Source organism: Micrasema longulum, unplaced genomic scaffold, assembly GCF_059751315.1.
Source record: "Micrasema longulum isolate JH-2025_06_02 unplaced genomic scaffold, ASM5975131v1 h1tg000614l, whole genome shotgun sequence".
Classification (NCBI taxonomy): Eukaryota; Metazoa; Arthropoda; class Insecta; order Trichoptera; family Brachycentridae; genus Micrasema; species Micrasema longulum.
Window position 1 is genome coordinate 785,817 of NW_028277810.1, and position 27,399 is coordinate 813,215.

Below are 27,399 nucleotides of genomic sequence, written 5' to 3' on the forward strand. Positions count from 1 at the left end.
AAATACTGTATATATATATTTTTTAATTATTGGTTTATTAATCTAATTTTATAAATTCCAGGAAAGCACAACAATACGAAAGCCGCGACGCAGAGGATTCTGGCGCAAAGTTAGACCAGCCAAGAAGGATTTATTAGACACAGCTGAATCACAATTTTACAAAAATTCTGGAAATGAGCTTTTAAACAATCAGGATATTAAGAAAACTAAATTAGACAAGAAAGAAAAAACAACCGAAAAACAAGCTGAAAAAAATATTTATCCCACTACAACCCCTAAAGACGATGTTGAAACTACAATTTCATATCAGCCAGAAAGTATGAGAATGACTCAAACATTCTCTCCAAGTGTTGTAGAAAAGGATGTTGTAACAGAGAGTATTAAGAGCCAGACTGAACAATTAGACAGAGAAACAGAAGAACCAGATTTAGTTGCGATGGAGTTGATGAATCAAGAAATTAATTTACCGGTCACCGAAGAGCAATCTACTAAAACTGAAGTAATCCAGGAAGATTCTACCAAGACTGAAACAAAAACAGAACAGTTGATGAACCCAACTGTAATTCCAACATTGATAGATGAAGTTGAAGAAGGCGAGCTAACAACTGAATCTAAGAATGAAATTAGTAAATCAGTAGAACAGCTTATGGACAGATTTATAATGCAAAATACGGAACCTACAATCAATAACACAGAATCATCAAATGTAGAAGACTCAACTTTCACAACTGCAGTTCCCAAAAGTGAACCTATAGATATAGCAACAGAAAAAAAATCTAAGGAACCAGAAGAAATTATGAGCTTTTCAGAGGCTATGGAAGAAATATTAGCAGAGGTGGATAACATGAAAGATCCTGAACCAAATACAACACTAGAAGCTGTAAAAGATAATGAAAGAAATACTGAGAAAGACGTTATGCAAACTGAGGAAGAAAAGGTTGAAGCAGAAACGACCACACCAAGTTTTATATTCCTCGATCCTAAATCAATAATAAGCACGTCAGTGTCGTCGGAGATATCACAAGAGACTGAGATTTGTTATCGAGGAAAATGCATCAAAACAAAAAACCAAGACCTCAAAATTCAGAGCAACCAATGAAAACCCTTATCTAGAGTAAGGAATAAATTATTAGTTGAAATTACAAGTGCCTGATAAGTTTAAAAGAACAACTAAAAAAATTCACAAAAAACCAATTTAAAAAAAAAGTTGTTAAGAATATTTTCAATGTGAAAGAGTGTGTGAGTGAAAACAAGTAATGATTGAATGATTCTTCCGCTTCGAAAATTCTAAAATGCAAAATTATTTATTAATTCACTTAATTTTTAATATTTCACAATTATTAATTTTAATATAATACCTACATCAAGTCTTACACGAAATCAAATCTTTAAACAGTAACCATGTTAAATGCTATTTCTTGCAATACTTTCAAGCAAATAGTCTGACAAATTCAAAATTATTTATTTATACTCATTTTATGTATGTATTACTAATCTACAACTTGTAAATAAAGAAACATTTGTATTGTAATGATTTAAATACAAATAATTTCTAGATAACTTAACATTCCCAAATCATTTTAATCTTAGTTAAGAAATTTTTAAAAAAGACTCGGGTCTCTTATTAATACTCTATGTACTTGAATAAAAACTTTGTATATAAATCTTAAGTAATATAGAATAATGTAATCTTAACTTAATCTTTGTTAACTTTAAGCTGTAACTTAAAGGTACCATATTTAAGAATCTTAGATAAACGTAATTTATTTTTTTATAGATTGTGTTAATTTTATATTTGTATAAATATAATAAACAACCCTTGTTTGAATTGAGTGTATTATTAATTCATCATATCCATTCCATTTTTTTTTTAAACTGAAATCAGGAGAGTGCAAATCTGACATAGGTATAATTGATAAGATTCAGAAAGGGTTGACGATTTGGTTATGTAGAACGAATGGATGACAAAACAGCGGTATAACAGATATAAATAGAGAGAATTAATGGTAACATGAATGAGGCCGATCAAGAAAGACTTGGCATGATCAGATAAATTAAAATTTCAAGTCTGGTCATGTTGAATGCAGATACAACCAAAGGGCATATATGACAAGATGTATTAATGTGGAATAAGTGAGACATATAGGTCAGGATAGATGTGTGTGGCGGTCCATCCTCTTTGCCTACCCCGACGCAAAATGGCGTAATTGTAACAATAGTAATAGTAGAATAATGAGGCTAACTGGTTTTAGACAAAAACATTGGGTAAATCATTATTCTTAAATTAAATTTGTTTATAGCAAATTTATAACTCTTTATAACTCATTATAGGACAAAAGTCCCATGCAGTTGGAAGATAAATTATACTAACATTTTAAATTATAGTACTAATAGAAAGTTTAGTGCTAAATAAAATTGTATTTTAAAACATAAAATTAGTACAAATGATGAAATACCACATTTAATCATATGGCAGTATGTTTCTTTAATGTATGAAAATACAATTTTAAAAAATAATTTAAATTTCATGATAATGTACAAATTAGTTCGCCAATCAAAAATTCATTGGCCACTGGAGGGAAAAAAAACACATTAGGATAGCAAGAAGCTTCTTCAGTGTAAAATAAAATTATATATGAATGAAAAAAAAAAAACAATAAGGAGAGGTCTCAGAAAAGTGTTTATACGAGGTTTTCCAAGCATATGAATTATGTAATAACCAGAGGCACCTCGCACTGAGAGTGTTTAATAATTTGTTGGAGCAGATTAAGTTCACAAGGACAAATTGGATTTTTTTTAGGAGTGGTTTAGGATTAGATTTTCCTGGGGGGAAGGGATTTGAGTTAAAAACAAAAACCCCCTGATGATATAAGATTTCAATGATTTAAGTTGGTTATTTTGTGTAAATTCAATGATTGTATTTGTTTTGTTTCTTCTTTATTGATGTGCTTTGTTTTGTTGTACTTACTTTAGAATATTATTCGTCCCAACTCAACACAGGACTTTAGTCGAATGGAGTTGGGACTTGTATCCCAATAAATGTAAACAAGTCAATGATTTGTGAATGGATAAATAAATCAATAGATTTCAATGAAAAATCGCTTTAAATCTTTATGCACCACTTTGATTTTTCTTAACCAACTAGTTTTAGCAACACATTGTCTTCTTCAGAATTACTTACATATAAAAGATAAATAAAGGCCGGATGTGTGCGGATATCATCACAATGGGTACCAAAACGAGATTTAGATGCACCCAGGAGGCTGACGAAAGGTTGCGAGATGACAGAAAAAAGAAGCATCCCAACTACTGGAAATATCTAACTTGAGTGTTGCAGCGGGTGACAAAAGGAGTTGGAGGGGAAAGTTGATGGAGGCCCAGGCTCAATATGGGCTGTAGTGCAATTGAAGAAAAAAATGGTTACCTCCTTAATTATTATTGCTGCTTCATAATTTTATTAAAATATGAATGGAACAACAGAAAACAAACGAATTTTGACATATAATATAGATAAGAAGAGCCAACAAACATCTTGTGCAATTTTTGTAACAAGAATACTTATTAAGTTATAAATATTTGAAAATCACATTTAATAAGTGTATAATATAATTTGGTTTGATATTTATTAGCAAGTTAGTTGAATTTTGTAAGAAGAAATACAGTCACCATCTGGTGGTGTAGTTGGAAACTAAAAACAGATAAATATACATAAATGAATAGGTACTTTCTATAAAAGAAATTGATTTACTGGCAAGTATAAGCAATACTTTATTGATAACAAAGTCATTAATTTCACAAGAACACTTCAATTACAAACATAATAATATGCCTGCAGAATGGCTGATTATATTACATATTTCTTTTGTTCATATTGATAAACATCTATTAATTTCTTAACTGCTCTATTAAGGGCTTAGAAGTGATTTTTCTTATCATAGACAAGGGATGTTTTGTCATACGTATATGAGAAAACCGAAAAACAAATGAACAATATATATAAGTAAAATGTTCTAAATATAAAAACATTCATCACACCTGGAAATTCTTTTATTTATTATTATGACACGGGCACAGCCTAAATAACGCTTTAATAAGTTCATTAATATTTGAACAAGTGTAATTTTGAATAAATAAATAAAATTTTATGATATGTGCGATGTGTGGATCGTGTTGTGGTAAAGCAAGGTTTGGACTTCGGACCTCTGATCTGCGAGTCCACAAAACTACCTCGGGACCACAATTATAGAGCGTAAACGCCAAATCATGACGGTTAATCATCGATTACACTTTGCGAATGTGCTTCCATTAGAATAGAATACTTATTTTTATTTATTTCACTCTCCAAGAAGTTCTTTCTTTCTTCTCTCGTTTTGTGCCTCGTTAAATACTCTGGATCCTGCACGTTAATGAGACCTCTGGTGAAGGAATAAAGTACTACTGTAGAGTCAGATTCAACACAAGCCAGAGTAATACATTTGTCTTTGTCTTTTTCACACAACTTGTCTTGAAAACTGCAGAGAGTTTTGAAGTTCACTGTTTTGGAGGTGGAGTATGGAATAAACACTTGTGTGTTCGCCTTTTTAAACGGCTTAGCAGTTAAGTATACAAGATCTAAGTCGCTGTTGTACGCGAAATCAACGTCGTACATCAATTTAACCTCAAAAAGTTCAATGTAAACTTGATACGCTAGGGCGATACTCATGTTCGACTTACACCCCAGAGATTTTAAATGGCTGGAGATTTTGAAATCCATTGTACGTTTTTTACTTTAAGTCGCACGTAATGTTTTTGTTCATCAAAGTACAAAATAATATCACACACTTTAATTAGGAGATTATTGGTTGAAATCGAAAATTAAATCACAATTTTTTGCATCAATTTATGCTCCTCAAATTTACGCAAATGATGATTCCTGTTTTATTACTGGTCTATTAAAAATATATACTACGATTTTCGAATTCTAACATTCTATAAGTCTGTGCATTCTATCTTCTGTCAGTTGTCAATTTGTCAACTGTCATATTATTATTTTTTGATGGCAATAAAAATACAATTTGTCTATGGCGTAATAATACCATTTAAAATATATATAAAATACCAATATATAAAATTGTTCAAATATATATTGAGCTTATAAAACAAAATCTTATGATCTTATCATATTATGGGTATATAAAATCATCAGCACTTGTTTCTTCGACATCAAACCACCATAGTCAAAATAAATTAAATGTTTATGATTCATTTTTGTAAATCAACACAAAGACAAGGGTTCGCCAATATCTTTGTTAAACGCTAATACTCTTTCATTAGAGACGCGACAGAGAATGATAATTTAGACGTAATTTCTCTTAATTATTTATTTGTGAGCTGTGTCACAAATATAAATGTCAATGATTTCTTTTTCAGTTAAGTTTTTTTTCCTTTTACCTAGTAAATGTTGTGAAGTTTTAGCGGTTACAGTCAAAATTATCATATGTTAAGTAACGAAAAAACCTTGTGTTTGCGTTGAGAAAGTGCATTCTTTTTCAATATATCATGTTCTTTGGACTAATTGTTTTATTGAGTTCATAACGTTGTTGTTTGCTTCTTTTACCCAATAATAAATAAATATCACACACTTTGAAAACCGATAAAAATACATGAAGTGGATTTATAAAAAATATTTTTTACTCAAAATCAATGTGGATATTTTGTATAAATGTTTTTATTAAAAATTTTAAAAATAAAAATAGGCAAAAAATATGTCTCCACGAAAACGCGAAACATTTGACCTAGAGCCTAGACAGTTGTGATGTTAAGATTCATGACAAAGTTCCATCAAAATTTAAACGGTCACAAATGAAGTCAAAATTTAACCGAATTGTGACCTATCAAAGGCGTGGCTAATGCAACGAACCGCTTTCACCAGAATTCAAAATTATGGATTGAGAATATTTTTTATGCCACTAATAAGTTAACAATATGTTTTTTGGCTTTCTATTTTCATATTAAAAATGATAACAAGTAAAAAAAAATTCAAGACAGGCACCGTGGCGCAGTTGGTTAGACGGCCAACTGTGAAACTGGAATCGCGGGTTCGATTCCCGTCCGTTGCAAGAAAAAAAAACCAAGAAAGATTTTTTTCTCAATTGGTCTGGGTGTTGTGGTGTATTTTTCATTACTTCCTTCCATATCCCTCTATCCCACCTGCTGAAAAGTCTCAAAATAGAGGCTTACCGGGTTATTCCTAAAAAAAAAAACGTCAAATTAACTGTCAAAAATTTGAATCTAATTTTCGCGTTCACATCCGCATCTGCAGATTTGCACATAACATAATTTGCACCCGCGTCTTCAGATATCAGTAAAATCCACATTCGTAACATTCCTGGTTTGAACAGCACTCCACACCTCAATTCCCGGTTGTGTATCATTTAGTATTTATAACTTGAGAATTGCCCTGAAAATACTGAAGTATTTTGGAAAGTTATAATAACGTTAATCAAAAAATTACTTAAAAAATATTTAAAGCGTAAAAGGAATTTTTCTTCTATTTTAAGGTTTGTTTAGAAAATAATGTACATGATATATCTCAAAAGATTTGGTTTCCACTTTATTTGTAAATTGTTGTTCACTTTCTGAAAGTTGCAAAATTATTTATCATAATAATATTTATAAACGTTTAGAGGAAATTTCACAGCGCTTAGATGCCCTTTATTGTGATCTAAATTTTTATTTATGTATAATGGAAATCATACAATCTTTTTAATAAAATAAAGGTACAAGAAAACAATTTTTAAAAGTAAGACCAGTTACAGATTTCACATTAATTTATTATGAAAACAAAAGGAGAGGGGAAAAGAAATAAGTACTTAAACAAAAGAAATATTATAAAAATTCAATAAAAATACAGAAAAGCGAGAAGACATGGTATAGTTCCAACTTTACTTTCCTGCCCTCTCTCTCTGCTTTTATGAACATTTATATTTATCTCTAAAAAATCACAACCAACAATAGTTCATTAGATACAGGTAATACATGAATATAAAATAAAAGTTAAATGTTAAGCAAGAGATAAATTTGAAAGTTCTTTTTATTCACACTGTAATATGTAAATGTCATTAAAATTGTTATTAAAGGTAGTCTGTATTCTTCGAAGAGAGCTTTTCTTCATATAATTAGTCTGTGAGCTTGGAATGTCGAAGAGTACAAAATGACGAGTTCTACGGACAAATACTCGATATGAAATGCTTTTAACAATTTCTGAGCTATCGATTAGGTTAACAATTTAATAGAAAAAGCTCATATTTAACATAATACCCCGAGTTGCGAGATTTTTAATTATATGAAAATTATCGAATACTACTCAATTGTAAGTTTTTATAGCTACACACTTATTTTTAAGTCAAATTGTTCAGTTTCCTTAGAAAATGAGAACTGTTGTCATTTCATTAAAAAATTGCTTGTGACGTCTCAAATCACGGCTTCATCTGTATTCACAAAATATTTTACTTCAAGACGAATATTTTTTATCAAGTAGCCACACTTGCCCACTTGCATGTAGGTTCCATGTTTTTTTATACAGCCAATATTCTCAAAATGTAACATGGCAGCACTGTATATCAGGAAAGTGACGCATACTTGAATTTTCTCTGTGACGTCTATTCTAAAAAAACACGAATCTTCGACAGTTAATACTAAAGTTTGATGAAAATTGCCCAAAATCTCAGTGTCTTTGTTCATTCGTAGTGATGAAATAAAACGTGTCTGCTAACGGCAGAATCTTTCGTGATATATTGTTCCCAAAACACTGATAAAATGAGTTTCTTCGCCAAAGTTTTTGGAGGCAAGAAGGAGGACAAGGCGATGACAACTGGAGAAGCAATTCAAAAATTAAGAGATACAGAGGAGATGTTGATAAAGAAACAAACTTTTTTAGAAGCCAAAATAGAAGACGAAATTAAACTAGCCAAGAAAAATGCATCGAAAAATAAAAGGGGTCAGTAAACGGACTTTCTATTCTAACTGTCAAAATTATGTTCCTCATTCCTGAGTTCATTAAGTTCGTCATGTGACCTTCACTTTTATATACCGTGGCTTTGCCCAGAATAAATTAATTTGATTGAATTTAAATATTTGATTCGGTGGAATTAGTTTTTGAAAACGTTAAATTACGTCGTGTAAATAGTTTGTTTACTAATAAATAAAAACATTGGTAAACAATACTTACGTGTACATTCATGTTGGTGAGCTGTATAGTGCATTTCGTCATATTTCAAATTGAAGGGTTTTTACAAATAAGTGATTTTCAATGCTTTTTGTTTTTGTGAATTTTTATTGGCTGTCAGTGGCAGCTGCAGTGTACACTGCACCTGTCCACTGCAATTCTTATAAGAAAATAGGTTTAAAAAGAAATATGCAACTAGGGTCAAGTACCATTTCAAAATGGAGTGAAACTTGTTAAGGCCGCATAAAATTCCTGATTTTTCAGAAAAATACCCGTCTATAGTAAAAAGCAGCAATAAAAAACGAGGTTTTAGTAAAAATAGTCTTTTACATTCATCCACATAAAATATTAACATATCAAGTTTTCTTCCAAAATGAACATGCATCATCATTCCCTGTTCCCACCTAATGGTGCAAAGGGCAAATTGGTGCACACATTGCAGTGAATCTTGATCATTTTTGTTGCAAGAAGGTAAGATGATTAGTCTTACGTTTCATGTGCCAGTGACATGAAATATTCTAGTGAAAAAATACCCTGTTAAATAAATATTTTATGTCAACCATGTCGGGAATCGAACCCAGACCTCTTGCTTGGTAGGCAAATACGTTGATCACAAGGCCGAATGCACACGCGTTCCTTTATTATTTTTTAATTCCGGTTTGGCATACTTTTTTCATTTATAAGATGAAAATTAGACTGCTTCCTGAATAATCGTTAATTTTATTAAATATAATAAGAATTTCCACAACCATGAAACAAGACGTGGAGGTTATGTTAAGCTTCCCAAGGTGAGACTGACTGGAACTCGAAACAACCTTACTATGAACGTTTGAAAATGTTTATGAGTTGCTAGAAAGTCTTGGAAGCTGGACGCGTCTCCATTTTGCAATCAAAATGCTTTGTTTACATTATAGGTAAGATAAATATTAAAAATACAATTATACCTCGAATTCATTTATTAGACGTACCTGTAGAAATTATAATGGACTCAGTATTGATGTAGACATTTTTAACTGCACGTTGCATTTATACAGAAAATTTCTTCATGGGGTCGATTATTTGGGATAGTTGCTGAATGCGCATCTTGAGTGGTTTATGCTATGTATATGTGCCACATGTAATGTATATGTTTTATATGTGCGTTTATGTGTACGTGCGTGGATGGCTCAGAGTGTGCATTCGGTATTTTAATTTATTACCAACAATAACCTCCATGGAAAATGCAAATGTCAACAATTATTCTTTTCTAACTTGAATTTTTTTATTTTTTTTGTCACATTTAATGTTTACATCTTTTGCATAATTTACGAAAACTTAATTGGTCTTTTTATGTTCAAAAATTGTTGTTTTTAATACTTATTAGTGATGGGCTGAGTACTCGTTTAATACTCTGTACTCTGTTTTTTTTATTACTCGTACTCGGCTGAATAACTCTGTTTAAATGACGAGTATACTCGGTTTAACTAAAGTAATATAATATTTTGGGAAATATAATGAAAACGTTAGGACGTTCATTAATCTTCGAAACCCATTATCTTCCACTATGGAAATCGGTTGGTTGTCAATAGCAATCATTTTGGCGACAGCTTTGTGGATTTATTTAGCCCGCGAATCATTTATGTCCTACTTTGCCGCAAATGACTCCCGAAGGCTTTGTTGCACCTTTGTTGCATTCGATTCCGACGATGAAGTTGAAGCAGCCGCCTCGCGATTTTAGGATCTTTCGGATAGAAGTTCATTCTGTAAATCTTTTGACTCTTCTTTGTGTTTAATTTTAATATGGTTTAACATTGCCGTCGTAGAAGCATTACGTCCATCACCACATTGTGAAATCAAAGAATTGCACAAGGAACATTTGACTTTGGTTTTATCTTCTTCAATCTCGTTGTAAAATTTCCAAATTCGCAATCTTTTGCGTGAACTCATCTTGTCAACAATTTCTGTACACGACGAATAATGTTTATCAATTATTTATGCAATTTGACGCTCACCAAATGCTATTTTGTTGTAAAATAACAAGCCGCTGAGACGGGGCGGGAGGTGGAGTGCTGCGTGTCGGTCATACGCAATGGGGAAGCACCAGACCTATTTTAACCTGTTTTCGCACCCCAAACAAAGCATTTGATTGATTGAACCGAGTTATTCGGCCGAGTATTCGGTTTGGCAAACATCAAACTGAGTAAAACTCGTACTCGGTAAAACTTGTACTCGGCGCATCTCTACTTATTATGTATGACTGTATGTTTTCTGAATAAAATAAAATAAAATAAATAGACACATTTAAGTATATTTATTTTGATATTTTTTTTATTGTTATATTAGTAAGTAAATATATGTGACAATGTTAATGAGGAAGTTCATTGTTTAAAAAAATATATATTTGTTAATAGACCAACAAACTAAGTAAAAATGAAAAAAATAAATAAATCATGTATCATATTATCAGCGCTACGATTTTTCCAAGTTTTGTAATATGACATTACAAGTTCTCTTCGGTGAGTTCTGCTGATTGATGAATTCGCTTCCCGTAAACCGGAATAGTATCACAACACTATTATCGGTTGATTCGACGTCGTTCAAAATGGTTAATTTATTTTTTCTTATATTTTTGAGAAACTTCGCCGTACAATTAAATGTTCTAATTATTACCGCATGTAAGAAAACATTTTTTGTATCCAATTTCTTGTAGCACTGAACTTCCTCATTGTATTTTTCTTCGAGGTATTACCATGACATACCGGTCACGGCATCTCTCTTTTTTTGTTTGCATTTTTCTAAATATTATTTGAAAACACAAATTTTATGTACTTTTTTTTCGCTCTTTATACTTAATTTAGTAGTAATTATAATTATAAAACTATGTAGTGTTATAATATGTTTTCATGTAAAGGATCTTTTCTGACAAGCCATATTAATCGGCTTTGTGAGTCCTGTAAAAAAAATAATTTTAAAATGTTTAAAAAAAAAAAATGTAATTTTAAATAAAAAAAAATAAAAAAAACTCCTTATTTGAAGGGTACACTTTCAACTCCTGAATGAGTTCAATAAAATGTATTGTATTTTTTATTTATATTTTGTTTTTCTGGATTATTATTCTAAAACATCATATGTTATTATAATTTAATCATTTTTTCCATGTATCTTTTATTATTAATTATTATGGCTTAACACGGGCACAGCCTAAAAATCTTAACAAGTCGTTGAATATGTAAACAATTGTAATTTTGAATGAATGAATAAATAAATAAATGTTCAAAATGAACAAAATGTGGCTTAAAAATTATAGGAAATAAAAACAGTCAAAATGCGGCAATTGCTGAAACTAGCTCATTTTTGACAATTCAAAATGAAGTTTGAACCCAGTATCCTACAAATTAGGTTCTTGTTTTTCTTCTTGCTCCTGGAAAATTTGTTATTTGTAAAAATTTCAGTCATTTCACGAGTGTGTGGTACGCCATCTCTTAATATCTGTTCGGATAAATATCTGAAAAGGGAGTGTTGTTATCGCAACTTCTGCATAATTTTAAAAATGATTGTTTCACAGCTGCTATTCAAGCCCTCAAACGCAAGAAGCGGTACGAGAAACAGCTGCAGCAGATCGATGGGACCCTCAGTACAGTGGAAATGCAGAGAGAAGCCTTGGAAGGGGCCAATACTAATACTGCTGTACTTACCACCATGAAGAATGCTGCAGATGCCCTAAAAGCTGCCCACAAACACATGTAAGTTTAAAAAATGTTTTTTTTTGCATTTAACAGCACATTCTCAGTATATGGTTCTTAATAAGGCTGGGTATATAATGCTTGGCGTAATGATAACTAAAAAAATCTATTTTGTCCATGAAAATTTGATGCTGTAAAAATGCTGTAAGGCTAAATTGTTCAAGAGAGGTAAAAGAATATTGAAAATAACTTACTTAAAACTTCAAATACAAAAATATAATTTATTCACAATAGCGGGCTTATTGCTAAAATTAATATCTTTCAGCCAACTAAATTACAGCAATTAAATTGGGAAAATAGAGCCTGCACATATATTATAAACTTGTTAGTAAAAATACCTATTTTATACGGATATCAAATTGCTGACAGACAGGGAAATAGGAAATTCCTCACTAGGAAGAAAAGAGAACCCAATAGACAATTTTCATAAAATCAGTTATGCAGTTACATAGTCAGTTGTTTAATACAGTCAGTTAGTACATCATTTATTTATTTATTTACATACATAAGTTTATTCTACATTATTTGAGACATAAGTCCCAACTCCATGGGACTAAAAGTTCTGTGTTGAGATCATTGATTCTTTACTATTCAACATGTAATAAATACACATCGAAGCACAACATATTTTTCTTCTGTCACATCCAACTGGGTAGGAGCTCCCCGCTTCAACCAGCATAAATCCTTCAGTGCATTAAAAATATGTAAGTGGGAACAATATTTGTTAGACATGGAGGAACTTTGATAAATAAATTGTTTTTTTTTTCAGGGATGTGGACCAGGTGCACGATATGATGGATGATATTGCCGAACAACAGGACGTAGCCAGAGAAATAAGTGATGCCATCAGTAATCCTGTCGCCTTCGGGCAGGATATTGATGAGTCCGAATTAGAAAAGGAACTAGAGGAATTGGAACAGGTTTGCACCATCTCATATCATTTTATGAGCCATAATTTAATGCTTTTTTATTTATTTGACTATTTTCGATAACACGTATTCACATCTTCAAGTTATGTGTTTTTGAAATTGATTAAGTACTTAGAAAATACAGTGGAATCTGCCTATTGTGATCACTATGGGACTTGTAACTTTTGATTACAATAACATTAAGTATTACACAATAATACAAGCCTTTATTTTGACACAAAACAACATAGCTTAATGTTTTAACATATTTATCATCTTTATATACATAATTCCTCTGTACGTGTGATGTCACTGAACTTCTCCTAAATTACGGGCGGTTTTCAGAGAAATATAGATTTTGTGTGAACTGCTGTGCGTGTTCGTAGATATTAAAATCTTCAATCTAATATGAAAAAGAGAAGTAAGGAGCATAAATGTTTTATTCATCGATTTACCAGGGTTGCATTCGAGGAGAACGCATTTACAAAAAAATGGAAAGATATTGTTTTTTAGTGGATAAAAAAGTTTGTTTTTGAATTTTTACAAACAGCATTTGTTTTTTGTGGATCTCAATCAGATTATTTCCTTAAATTCCTTATAATTTCCACCCATTTATTTCTTTTTACTGGATTTTTGGTAACTTCAAAATAATATTGAATTCAATACATTAAAAAAAAACGTATTCCTGCGTAAGTACACCCCTCTGTTGGTGAGAAGACCGGAGTTTGACGTTTGCAAAAAGAATGCTATATTTGAAAAAATATTTATTTTATGTTTTGGAATTCAACCATGAACAAGTACCTAGGTACCTACTTAAATTCAATATTTGAATATTAACAATTTTTAGTTTTAAAATTCAATCATAAACAAGTATCTAGGTACCAACATATCTATGAATGAATGTCTTTTCTAAGGTAATAGCAGGCAAACCAACATTCGGGCTGGACAACGTCTGTCAAGTCCGCTAGTATTATAAAATTCATAAGAAAAAATATTGATGATTGTTTGCGCCTTTTATTGGAGTTGATTAACTCTTGCATGTAGTCTTTTGTACTCATAATGTTCGGTAAAATTTGATGCCGTATATTGGACACTGCAAAAATTCTCGAGGCATGTTACATCTCACATATTAGTTGGTGGAGCTTCTTTGAATGAGAATCGCTCTATTGCGGATTATTTCTATAAATATGGTTTTCGGGTTGGCTGATCATAACAACAATTGATGGATGATAGCATTATCTGCGATTCCAATACTTGGATTCCACTCTATAAAAATGATCAATTACCCGGACCCTGAGAGAAAGACAACCAAGGAAAATAGACATGTTTAAAATGTGGTTCTGGCGTAGAATGTTGCAGACTTTATGAATAGCCCATAGTAATAATAAAACGAATGTTTCTATTTTTCAAGTATAAGAGATTGAAGGGTCTTTCTTCCAAACTTTAAGGTTTAACTTTAAAAACTGTATAAACAGTCGGACTGTCCGACAAATGTGGTGCATCCATTAGAAATCATGCAATGCAGAGTTGCCGAGTAGACGCTGATGGATGATCCGCGCGCGAATAACAGAACAGACGCAGAAGGCGAGCGGTCCGCCGATGGAACAACCAATCATCCACGTTGTGTGCCCGATAACAGCAAACTAATGCAATAAAATGTATTGGCGTTCGTAGTTGAAGATTGGCGACGGAATTTCCGTCGAGTGTGCACTAGCCTAAAACTACTGTTGTTTTCAATGTGCACTCGGGTGAAAACTATTAATTCCATTTAGTGGATATTTTTTTTTCAAAATCTCATCTATTGAAAAAAAAACATTGCATACAAGTCAGTTAGTCTGATCAATAATACAACAAATATATATGTGTATCAAGGATAAACTATCATAAAGTGAATGCCTTACTCAAAATTAACGCAATCTTCTATTATTTCCTTTAGGAGGAACTGGACAAAGAATTACTGGGAGTCGGAGAGACTGATGAACTTCCTGATGTACCTGTCGGGGAGCTGACCCCTGCTGCAAAAGCGAAAGCAACCAAAAAAGGTTTTTATCATATATTACATTGTTATTACTAAGTAAAGGGGTCAACACTGTTCTGGCATCGAGACAACACTATTGCGTTGGCAAGAAGGTCCATAACTTTTTGACAGAATCGTGGAAAAGCCGGAGTGTTGTCAAGTTGCGGAAGGTGTTGACCTCGCTCTTTCGTGACATTGGTCGTAGGGAGTTAGAAAGGTTGATACGTGGTGCGGATTAGAGATGCTTACTGGATGTTGAAAATAAAAATAATTTTAAAAAATACATATACAAATGGCAATCATGAAGTTTCGCATTATATTAAATGAATTGTCTATGTTTTATGAATGTATGTATGTGTATGCGCATGGGTGTATGTACATATGTGTGTATGTATGTATGTATGTATGTTTATATGTGTGTATATGTGTGTATATGTATATATGTGTTTGTATGTATGTATATAAGTATACGTGTGTATGTATCAAAATGTGTATACTAGTAAGTTAATATTTTGTTAGTCTGTGCTTTCTATTAACTTGTAAACTATTATCATGTATTAAAATGTAATTGCCTATCTTGGAACGGGATATGTATCCTTGTTAGATGGGCAAAGTGAACATATAATTGTATTTATGATAAAATGTATAAATAAATAAATATTATTATGAGGAAGTTCAGGGCTATGGAAAATCGGATATAAAAAAAACAAGAAAAAAATAGTAAAATTGAACTACTTTGCAACGTCACAGGTTTATGTGACCATGTGTTTGCAATAGCCATTGAATTATAGCATCGTTATGTTGTTGTGGCAACCATGCAACCAGAAACAGATTTCCGGGGTAGCCATGTTTTCCGCTGTCAAGCTTCTTTGGAGTTCAAAGTTATAATGAGGAAGTTCAGTGGTTTTTGAATTTTTTTTATAGTATCTATACTATCAAACTAAGCAAAAAAATATTTTTAATTTGATTTATTTAGAATTTTTGAAAAAAGTTTTGTTATTTTGAAATTACTCCATCTGTCACATCACAAGTTCTAGTGAGAGAGTTCTGCTGATTGGTGAGTTGGCTTCCCGGAAACCGGAAATCTATTACAACAACTCTCTATCATCGGTTGATTCTTGAGAACTTACGACGTACATAGTTCAAAGAAGGTCATTTTTATTAATTTTTTTGAAAACAATTTTTTTCATTCTTACAAAATAATCCAACCATTTAAAATAATGTTTTTTTTTAAATGCAGATAAACAAACAATCTTATTTTTCCCAATACAGATAAATAAACAATCTTATTTTTCCCAATAATGACACTATGGATAAAATGATTCAGGAAAAAATTTACACACTACAGCATTTTTCGCCCCATATTCTATTTCACAAATAATTGCCACATTGCGTAGGTTCTCACCTAGAAAATTATGTTTTAACGATCAAAGAGTTTTTGCTCAATTGTTGACAGTATTTTTGTGTGGTATGTCTGAGAAATACATCGTTATAAAAGCAAATAAATATCTCGCTATTTCTGTGAGCGTCATAACCAAGTTCAGCTGTATTTATTTTTAACTATCCTTTAAAGCGTCTTCTAATTGTAACTGTAAAAAATACGCCATTGACTATGATTGTCTTATCATGGTCGAACTAGATTTAAAAATGAATTAAATATTTGCATTCTCATGATGTTGCCATTTCCGACTTTTTTAAAATAAGTTGTGGGAAAGAGGGATTCACACCCAGGACTTCTGATCTATGATTCTATGGCACTACCATAGTAAATTTGTCCTCACTCCCTTGATTTCATAAAAATTCAGCTGAAAAATAAGCCATTGTCACAGTACTTCTGTATTCCTCGATCATATTTTATTATGTGATTATGAAATCTTGTTATTCATATTTTATTTTGTTTTTATATTTTCAGTTGTCGCGGAGGAGATTGATCCTGATCTTAAACAGTTACAGATGTGGTCCCAATAAAATTATGTAAGCATTATTTTATCATTACAATTTTATTGTGTATTGTACAAATGACCAAGAAAAAGTTGGCATGATTAGATAAATCGAAACCTATAACGAGACAAAAATAGCAGTCGTCATGATGGTTCCGCGGTTCTCTCCAAACCATTGGTACACCAAACTTTAGGCACTTCCTCTTTCCAGTTGTCCACTGTCGCAAATGTTCAACACATGTTTTACATATGAAATGTGGGGCCCAAGATTTATCTTGATCTCCTAAATGAACGCCAAAATAGGCAAGATAAGCTCTTTTCACAAAGTCAGAAATCGTTTTTCTGCTCTCTTTCAAAGTGTATTCACCACACACATAACAAAAAACATCGGGATGATTTACACAGGTACGTCTGCTTGTGGATGCCATTGTTTCAGTTTAGTGTCTTGATACTACAAAACGACCAAAATTTACACAAAATGATAGCACAACTTTACTTGGGAAAACTCAGTAATATACTAAATCAAGTACAGCCAAGCAGGTATAGAAGGATCGGGTCATAGGCAATTACAGGTATAAAAGTAATTAAGAGCATTGTATTGAGTAGTTCCTAGTATAGGAACATTGGGTCAGGGACAATTCCAGGTATCCATTTGGCTAATTAGATTCTGGGAAATTTCTATTTTGACGATTAAGTACATATTTATCTCTTTATTTGTTGTCCTTTATCAGAAAAAACTATATCATTTAACCTGTAACGTGTATCTCAAAAACTAGAGCTGATAGAAAAAATCTGGTGGCATTTTTGGAATCAGCACATTAAAAACATCTAAAATCAGATGTTAGATTTCTGGCACCAAATTTTTTTTTTCATTTTGTTGGCCTGTGTAATCATTATCAAAAATAAAGTGAAAGAAAGTCAATTGAACACTATCCATTTACAAGAAGTCAGTAGTACATACAGTAAAACCTTGTGTTTTATGTTTGGGTCCCAATTTTTTCCATACATTCTCATTCAAATATCCCACCAATTAACATTTCTTAAGTTTTTCATAACACCGGTTCTACATTAAAAAAAATTCAAAACTCATTCGATCTGTCAAGACACCGAGCTGCGCGCCGATAAATGGAAATTAAAATCGAGGTAAACAAAAAATCTGTAAATGATTGTCTCATTAAATTCAAAGTAGTGCGGTGCAGTGTAGTTGGCCATTTTGTTTAAGTGTCTAATTTTGACATTTTACTAAATTGTGACATGCAGTTGACCCATGTTTAGCAAGAATAAAGTCTGTACAACAATAAATTACGATTCAGAAAGTTTAAAAATTTGGCAAAAGAAATATTATTTGAAGTTATAAACATAATATGGAAAGAAGATAGTTTAAACAGTTATCATAAAAGTGTCAAAACGGTTTTGCCGCGATGCAAATGACAGTTGAAATTCTATGGTGCCATACTAAAAAAATGATACCATATAAATTAAATTTCCCAATATTTAGGGTAAAAATAATTTTATGCATATTTAAAATTTTATTTTCTAAGGTTTAGTACCTACATAAAATTATTTAAACATGTTTTATTGAAATTCAATAAAAAACAATACATTGTAGTATTGATTGATAAAATACAAAATATTTTTAATGAAATCATAGGTAAATATGAATAATCTCCAATTATGACCGTTTTCACAATTTTTCTGCAGTTTTTCATTTCCCCACTTACGCGTTTTCCTCAGTTTAACACTTTTTTTGCGGCTCCCTTGAAAAACGTAAAACAGGATTTTTACTGTATGTACATTGTTATTGTTAGAGAACACATAAGAATATGTTTGTGTGCCCTATTTCAAGATTCAAAATAAATATCATTGAAATTGAGAACCTTTTTTTCAAAACATGATATTTCGCCAAATGTAATTTGTTAGGAGAGGGTTTTTTGTGATTCGCGTCAAATCGCTAGAACAATGTTTGTTTAAAAAAATTACAATTAATCCTGAAGGTAATCTAATTTATTTATTTATTTATACATCAACGGTTCAAAGAACCTTTTACAAAAAATAATAATTTACAGAAATAATCACAGCAGTGCACAATAATCATGTAGTACATAGTATGACATAATAGAATAATTAAAACTAAACAATTTAGTAAACATATAATACAAAAAGTTAAAAAGAAACATAACATTTCTAAATAAAGATAGCAATAACCATGATAAAATCTTATGTACTAAATATAAATATAACACAGTAAAGTTGAGAATAACTAGATAATAATAATAAAAAAAATAATACAACATTAGTACTTAAGAAATAAAAGTTTTTTGAGCAATAAAACAAAAATAAAAAAAGTTAAATGACTAAATAATACCTCTATTTAGTGAAATCATCATCATTAGTTGGTTGGAAGAAGTTGCCATTTGGCAATAAATCCACCAATGTACAATTTAAAATTATGTCTAACATGTTAAATAAAGAAATAAAAAATCACGTATTCCAGGAAACAAAGTTAAATTTAATAATACATTTAAAAATAAATCCATTATTTTTCTAAAAAATAACGAGTGAGAATTCGTTTTAATTCATGAACAAAATTTGTATTGAAGATATCGAATATTTGTTCTAATTCATTTCCATACCTACATATGTATCCTGGGTATAGGAGAGTGCATTTCAAAGTTGGTCGGTGAATTGTTGCAAAAAATAATTCCTTACTTCTAGTGCACCTACCAGGTATTCAAAATTGAATTAGTTCAAGCAGAGCAGGGCTGTCAATTATCGATTTCATTATTTTAAATAATAAAAATAAATCAGCTATAACTCTATGATCAGATAATTCAAGTAATCTCATTTCATTTCTAAGGAAATCATAATTTAAGGATTCTACAGGTATTTTCAATTTATAATTTATGAAACGCAAGAATTTATTTTGTACCTTTTCGATAGCGTGTGAATGAATTTCATTGTAGGGAGACCAAACCGTAGTGTTGTATTCAAGTCTACTCCTTACTAATGAGCAGTACAATTGTTCCACAGTAAATACATTTTTGAAATTTGATGCTACTCTCAAAATAAATCCAAGCATCTTCATTCCATCATTAGCTATCTGATTGAAATGTTAAGTGAACTCTAGTTTCTCATCAAGTAAAATACCCAGATCTTTTATTTGAGACACTCTTATCAAATCGATACAATTTAAAGAATATGTAAATTTAATGGGGTTTTTACATCTACAGAAAGTTAAACTTTGACATTTACCTATATTTAACTGAAGATTATTTAAACTACACCACTTGTACAATCTATTTATATTTTCTTAAAGAATATAACAATCAGTTAAATTTTTTATATTCTTATATATCTTAATTGTGAGTTTATAATTTTCTTTTATATTTCATTAGCACCCAATCAATATAAATGATTGAAATTAGTAATCGTTTTTTCAAATCACAATATTTCAATATTTTTTGAAGCCCATTTTTAGCATTTTGTTGAGTTTTTCTTTCAGGTAATCGATGCGTGTCAATATTGGCTTTACATTAAAAAAAAAAACAAATGCCATGTGGTGTGAATATCGTGTTTCGAAAAAACAATCCAGAGCAATTGCAATAATTAAATTAGGTATTACGTTTTATGTGTATTGAATTAAATTTATTGAAGTGCAAAAAAATATAGAATCATAAAATAATATAATGATGCAAATTAATTATGATGAGAAAAATGAACACTTTCTTTAAAAGAGAAACAATTATTATATAACATATTGTCAGCGATACTGAATTCCTGCTTAAAACTTAAAACCCATTTGTTCTCTAAATCATTTGAATAAATCCGTAGCACGTGACAACAAAATAAATTGTTTTAATTAAATTACAAATTTAAAAGCATTTAAGTTTGTAAGTGAAAATTCTTGATGGAAGTTCATTGTAATTTATTATATAAATAAAACACGAGTGATACTTTAATCCACAAATTTGGAATATCCAGTGACCGGTTTCATCGCTTTCGCGACATCTTCGAGACTGTCTCGAAGATGTCGCGAAAGCGATGAAACCGGTCACTGGATATTCCAAATTTGTGGATTAAAGTATCACTCGTGTTTTATTTATATAATAAAAAAAATAAATTTAAAAGCTTCAATTAAATTAATTTAACAATAGAATCACTATGTAAAGCGCCCTTGAGGTATTTTATTATGAAAATGGCGCTATATAAGTTATCCATAATAATAATAATAACCTGTTTTTTTTTTACTGAAATAAATTTGTTGTACGGACTAAGAGCCGTTAGTTTTTTACCATTCCTATTTGTACTCCAAATAATAATAGTCTTTCTGATACTTCACAATATTTTTGGTTGATTAAAATTGTACTCGTTTTAGGAACCCTTAGCGAAAAATGCAATTTATAGTTTAATATGTATGAAGGTATTATTTATTTTTTTTAAAGACATCACACCACGTATTATGTTTTCGTTTTACTAATTTGCATATGAAATATCACTATCACAAAATCTCACTGGTAATGCAATAAATAGTTATATGGTTTACATACAGTATGTTTAAACATACATGTTTATGCAGGTGCTGTGCATCACATGTGCGTAGTTTCCAAACACCAGAAACATTTCTTTTATGTGCCTATAATATTGTATTTTCAATACCAAGTTATTTATGTTGAACGGGAAAGTTTACTGCTACCCAATATCGCATTTAAATCATTTTCTTGCATACTGAAAGAGAAATTTTTATGCCATAAGTAAAACCAAATTGTGAAGTATATGCTGTTTTTTTATTTATTTACTCTGTGTCTGGGCGGATTAAGAATACAGTTCTGTGTGTGTAATAGAACTGTGATCCTGGATGAGTGCTTTCAACTAGAGGTTGGCGCATTCGCCTACCATACTTAAGGTTTTGGGTTCAATTCCTGGAAAGGTCGACATGAAATATTGATTTAAAATGTGGTTTCCTTCATAAAATAGATGATTGATATACGCTGCATTTAGTGTATCAATGCAGTGCCTTAGGCACCATTGATGCAGACAGGGATATGATGATGATTATTATTTTACTTAACAAAGTACATTTTTTTTTTATCAGCAAGCACCACAAAATTGTTTATTGCTCTGAATTTGTTGCAACAGAGAGGGAAAACATTTTGAGAAGGAAAGATGAAAGTCTAGGCATTTACAGGGCTTATGACCTGTCATTCAATGCAATATGATACGATACATACAAAACAAAATATTTATTATTATAAATATATTCATGTAAATAAATTCTTATTCTTAAAAATAGAGGTTAGTCTCTGAGTAATAATGCACTAGCTGTAGAGGGGCCCTATCGTTATTTTGCATACAAGGAAACCATTACATATTTTTGGTTAGCGATAACTTCACTTTGCTGGTGGCCATTTTGTTTTATTTGACAACAGACGCTTTCGTCGGTCTGCTTGGCTTTATTTGTAAATAACTTGGATATTTACTCGTTACAACAAATAAAAATCAACAATGGTGAATTGCAGTATGTTTGGTTGCAGCAGTAGAAGCGTCAAAGGTGTACATATTAAAAAGAAATTACAATGCAAATTAATATCGATTTGGCAATTATTCTCGACCTGAGTACGGCCCATTGTTTTGCTGCGAACTGTAGCTAACTTAATACTTAATAGGCTGATATTTTTCAATGAATGTAAATTTAAGTCATAAGTCAGAAATATTGAGAGAAGCAGATATTTAATTAATTTTATTATTAAATACATACTTTTCATTTCTTATCTTTTACATTTGTTATATTTAACATAATTTGAATTATTGTCTTAAGTGTAAACAATTTTTTTGGTGTGTGCATGGGTATCCTACACCAATATACACAAAGAAATTGTCAATATATTTTGTACAAACTGTTTGTTTACCCAATAAAAAAAGTAAACTTATCTTATGTTTCTTTTTTTACAGATTCTCTGGATTCAAAATGTCCGCGAGATTACACCATACTACACCAAACCATATGCTTTTAACATAAATTGTCAAATTGTTTTAACGGCATAATATTACCACAATGTTTTCAAATAATAAAACTTTGGTTTTTAAATTATTTTGAAATACTTAATGTACATAAACATATTCCGTACATAACAACTTTAATTAAACCCTGTATTTTTATACAAAGAGAAGAATTAGTATAGAAAGTTTGTTTTAAACAAGCCATTTGATTTTCAAATACTTTTGATTATCTAATAAATTATTTATCTACGTATCATGTTTGTATCTTTAAATGCTTCCATTGAATGTTTCAAATATTATTTTTGATGGATTTATTGATATATTATCTGTTAATTTAATCATGTCAAGAATTTTGTATTTGTCTAAATAAATCATAAATCAATTTTAAAAGGGCATCCTAAAAATCATAATATGCCTTAGCTTGAGGCCTTAGAAATAAATAAAAAAATACTTGCTCGATTGTTAGGTTACTTGCTACGTATGCTCAATGCTCCACGTTCTATTGCTAATTAGATAAAATAAACATTTTATTTTACAATTTTATACTGCATTATTTCTATCTAGTTTCTTTAGACTGGCAACTAAAGTGTAAGTGGTCAACTTATACACTGGAATCTCTTTTTATACAGAGGCTACGTTCCACATAGTCAGTGCAAAAAATGCATAAAAAAGCATACTAACAAAAAGAACATTGGTGGATAAATTTCCTTGTTTAAAAATCAATTTGGGAATTTAAAAAAATTGCATTGTTTCCTATTTATTGTTTTTATTGAAAAATATAATGTGACAGTAAATAAGTTCAAAAGTCGTGATCAATTAATATGCACCTTGTAAAAGAGCGATGTAGGGGATTTAAAAGACTACTATAGTATTTTACCATTAGGTATTGTTGAAAAATAGTTTTCATTTAGTTTTTGTACTGTGTTATTTTGAAACCGAGTCAAAAGAGGTATACAGTAAAAGATCACAGCCAATACTACAATTTGTATTTACTATTCATAAATCTAAAAATATTATGCAAACCAAAGATTCTTAAAGATGTGTTGAATATTCTGGTTTTAATATCTGGCTGGGCCAGAAATATCAAATATTTTTTTCCTAACATAACTCTTGGATAAATAAATCAATCATTGTGTTAGATAGATTACCTTATCTATAAAGATCTTTGCAGAAATCTTCTCCTTTACGGATTAAAATAATTACATACATTATGTATCATGAGTGGTCTGTCCATCAAATGCATGGAACCTGCTTCCGCTAAACTTTACACAATAATGAGTTATTTGTATGTTTAATAATATTCGTGGTAAACTGTGGAGAAGTTTGCCAACTACCATACAAAAAATCTCAATTTGGCGATGATCAAAGAACGGGTATTTTGCTCCCCTGTAATGTTAGACTTTGCAGATTTGCGGTTTCTCCAATACGATGATTATTTTCTTTTAAATATATGTTTTGTAAATCTCCCCAGAATTAAATCAATGTGTCTTAGATATTTTCGTAAGTGGTGTATTAAATTGAAGAAACATTTTGTGGATGCATTTGATTAAAATCTTTCATTATTTTTGCTTAAAATAAATGTATATTATATTATATGTAAGCTTTTGAATATTAAAATGATTGTTGCACATAGGTAAAAAAATATTTGAAGTAAGTAAACAAAATAATAAAAACATTAAAAAAATATTTTTGTCTTTTAATTAAAACAATACCAAAGTCTTAAACTTTCTTATGCTTTCCCTTATGTCCATTGGGTCAATGTCCTCATTACATTCTAATATATGATAAATAATAGTTAACAAATTAATAGAGAGCACAGACTAATAAAATATGAACTTACTCGTATACACATTTTGATACATATTCATACACACATACACGTATATGCACATATATATATATATATATACAAACATATATACACATGTACATACACACACACGTACCTACACCCATGCGCATTCACATACATACATTCATAAAACAGACAATTTATTTATAATAGGGAACTTCATGATTGCCATCTGTATATATATATTTTTTAATTATTCTTTATTTTCATATTTTATTTTTGACATCCAGTAAGAATCTCCAATCTGCGGCATGCATCAACTTTTCTGACTTTTGGTTACAAATGTAGTGCCCTATGCACCATTGGGTGCGGAAAGGAGAATGCTAATGATGGTGTTTTTCTAGGGTTCTTTTATTACTGACGTTTTACAAATAAGTTTGATTTGATTATAACGATTTTGTACATTTTTTTGCAAAAGAACTTAACAGAATTTTTATTGAAAAAACTTCTCAGTTCATTTTTCAGGACGTTCAATTGTCACTTTACGAAACAACAATTAGTAATAACTATAAATACTTTCATTCACCAATTTGATTGGGTATTGTGTAAGTCTGTGACATTGTAAGTGTTACAAAATGATTGACACAACAGGACACACTTTTAGAATATTAAATAACCCTTGCTGCACTATTACCGGTGAAATAAATTTCACTTTCATTATGATTCGTTGGAACAATCGATTTAGTATTGGTTGACAACTTGTCTGATAACTGTCTTTATTTCCAAATTGCAAAATGAAATTGTTTGTTTTGGTAAGTAGCATTGGTACTACCTTTATTTTGTGATTTTAAATATGAAATATTATCTAACATTTTGTGAATTTTACATTGAATTAAATAAACATTATATTAGATTGAGGAAAAAGTAATTTCGTATTTTTCGCTTTATTTCAATGCTTTATATAAGTGTTACAATCATCCGATTTAAGTCAAATATGCGCCGTTCTGTTCGATAACTTGTTGTCAACGAGAATCCAACTTCATAATGTCCCTCTCATAGAAGCCCTTGTCCCTATTGACAAAAAACTCGGACAACCAATTTTCACAGGCGTCTATTGAGGCCAAATTTGTACCCCCAAGCGCGTCGGACATAGGACAGGAACAGGTGGTAGTCATTTGGTACCAGGTTCGGACTGTAGGGCATAAGAACTTCTCATTCGAGCTCCCGGAGCTACTGGCGCGTCATCAAAGATGTGTGCGGCCTGGCGTTGTCCTGATGAAACACGATTCCTCTCCTATTCACCAATGCTGGCCGCTTCTGTTCGATTGCCAGCTTAAAACGATTGAGTTGTTCACAGTAGAGGGCAGAATTGAGTGTTTGGTCATAGAGGAGCAGCTCATAGTAGAGTATTCCCTGCCAATCCCACCAAACACACAGCAAGAACACACATTCCAAAATGGGTCAATTTTGTTGCAATTCAGCAGCAATTCGCAGCTGGTAATTCGGTTCATGAGGTTTTTTGCGTCACTCAGTTTACCCTGAAGATGGCTCCTGCAATGGTAGCCGAAACGTCGGAACAAATCCAACACTTTTGGTATCACCCAAAAAGAAACATATTGATGCAAATATTTATTAAAAAATAAAAATAATACCAATAAGTGTTTAAAAACAAAATATTTTTATTTTAATTAATCTTTTTATGTTTAATTTATTGTTTTTGTTTGAATCGTGTTACAATTAGCTAACTTACACATTATGAATGTGTCTTAAATTAACAAGGCATGAGTATCATGAAGCTGGAACAAAGTGTCATGGTGTTAAATATGAAGATAAAAAAAAAACATCCATATTATAAAAATTATTTTTGTCAGATACTGCTTTTGTACCCTGCACTAAAATTTGCCAAAAATACATTTTTTTTTACAGATTATATCAACATGTTTCATTCAGTTTACTCTGGCTCAGACGCCATTGCAAAAACTAGACTTCTTGAATATTGGAAAATATTTTAGAACTGGAAGAAATCTGCTAGTTGGAGACCCAAGGTATACACAAGTCAGGGCCATGCCCTTCGATCCTTACCAATCAGAAAGACTTTCTGCTGCATTCCAAAAGACATACGGCTATCGTGGAGAGAATTTAATAGCTGCTCTAGGAGCCGGGTATTCGATGAATGAACTCAAAAGATTCAATGCTGTGTCTTGAACACAACATAATATTGTATAATTGCTTAATACAGTGAAAAAAAATATTTTGGGCGTATATAAATATGTAAAAATTAAACAAAATAAAACAAATAAAATTACTATAAGCATTACCTACTTGTATTATGTATTAGCTACCAAATAAACACATTGCTTTGGTACTTGACTTTTCTTTTTACATATTAAAAAAAAAGTATTGTTGAAAGTGGAATGGGGAAATATCAGGTTTTTTTTTACAATTTTAAATCAATATATAAAATGCTGTCGAGTAAAAAAATATTTTTCATACTACTCATTACTTATTAGGAGCAAAAAAAATATTAGAAAATGTTTAATTTCCGTGAAAACGGCCCATTGCATTGGCCACGCTCTTAATACGTCACTTAATATTTGGGTAAATTTTGAGCTTTTTTTGTTTATGACCGTTTGAATTTAAATAGAACATCGTCATGAACCTTGACATCACAATTAAAATGGGCAAAAATGTTGCGTTTTTGTAAGGACATATTTTTTTATTCCTTTTTTAAATTGTGTATGAAAACATTTCTCCACCATATAGATTTTGAAAATACAATTAATTTTTCTAAATCCATTTCATATATTTTTATCGGTA

General features: G+C 30.7%; 3 protein-coding genes across 4 annotated transcripts in view; 2 read left to right on the forward strand and 1 right to left on the reverse strand.

Annotated features, from left to right (window-relative positions):
- LOC148280121 (uncharacterized) overlaps positions 1–1,828 on the forward strand; it is a 153,891-nt gene extending 152,063 nt beyond the window's left edge. For both annotated transcript variants that reach the window (XM_088228912.1, XM_088228913.1), the window contains exon 3: positions 62–1,828. In XM_088228912.1, the coding sequence (XP_088085038.1) occupies positions 62–1,099 (1,038 nt within the window). In that variant the 3' untranslated portion in view covers positions 1,100–1,828. The remainder of the gene's footprint in view (positions 1–61) is intronic.
- A 2,201-nt stretch (positions 1,829–4,029) lies between these two features.
- Positions 4,030–4,904, reverse strand: Tsen15 (tRNA splicing endonuclease subunit 15). Its single transcript, XM_088228914.1, has one exon. The coding sequence runs from the start codon at positions 4,751–4,753 to the stop codon at positions 4,271–4,273; it is 483 nt and encodes a 160-aa protein (XP_088085040.1). The 5' UTR covers positions 4,754–4,904; the 3' UTR covers positions 4,030–4,270.
- Positions 4,905–7,571: 2,667 nt separating this feature from the next.
- On the forward strand, positions 7,572–24,474 carry shrb (charged multivesicular body protein shrub). Its single transcript, XM_088228898.1, has 6 exons — positions 7,572–7,978; positions 11,751–11,928; positions 12,698–12,848; positions 14,773–14,878; positions 16,766–16,827; positions 22,743–24,474. Exons 1-5 carry the CDS (start codon positions 7,798–7,800, stop codon positions 16,819–16,821), a joined length of 672 nt encoding a protein of 223 aa, XP_088085024.1. The 5' UTR covers positions 7,572–7,797; the 3' UTR covers positions 16,822–16,827; positions 22,743–24,474.
- Positions 24,475–27,399: the final 2,925 nt, after the last annotated feature.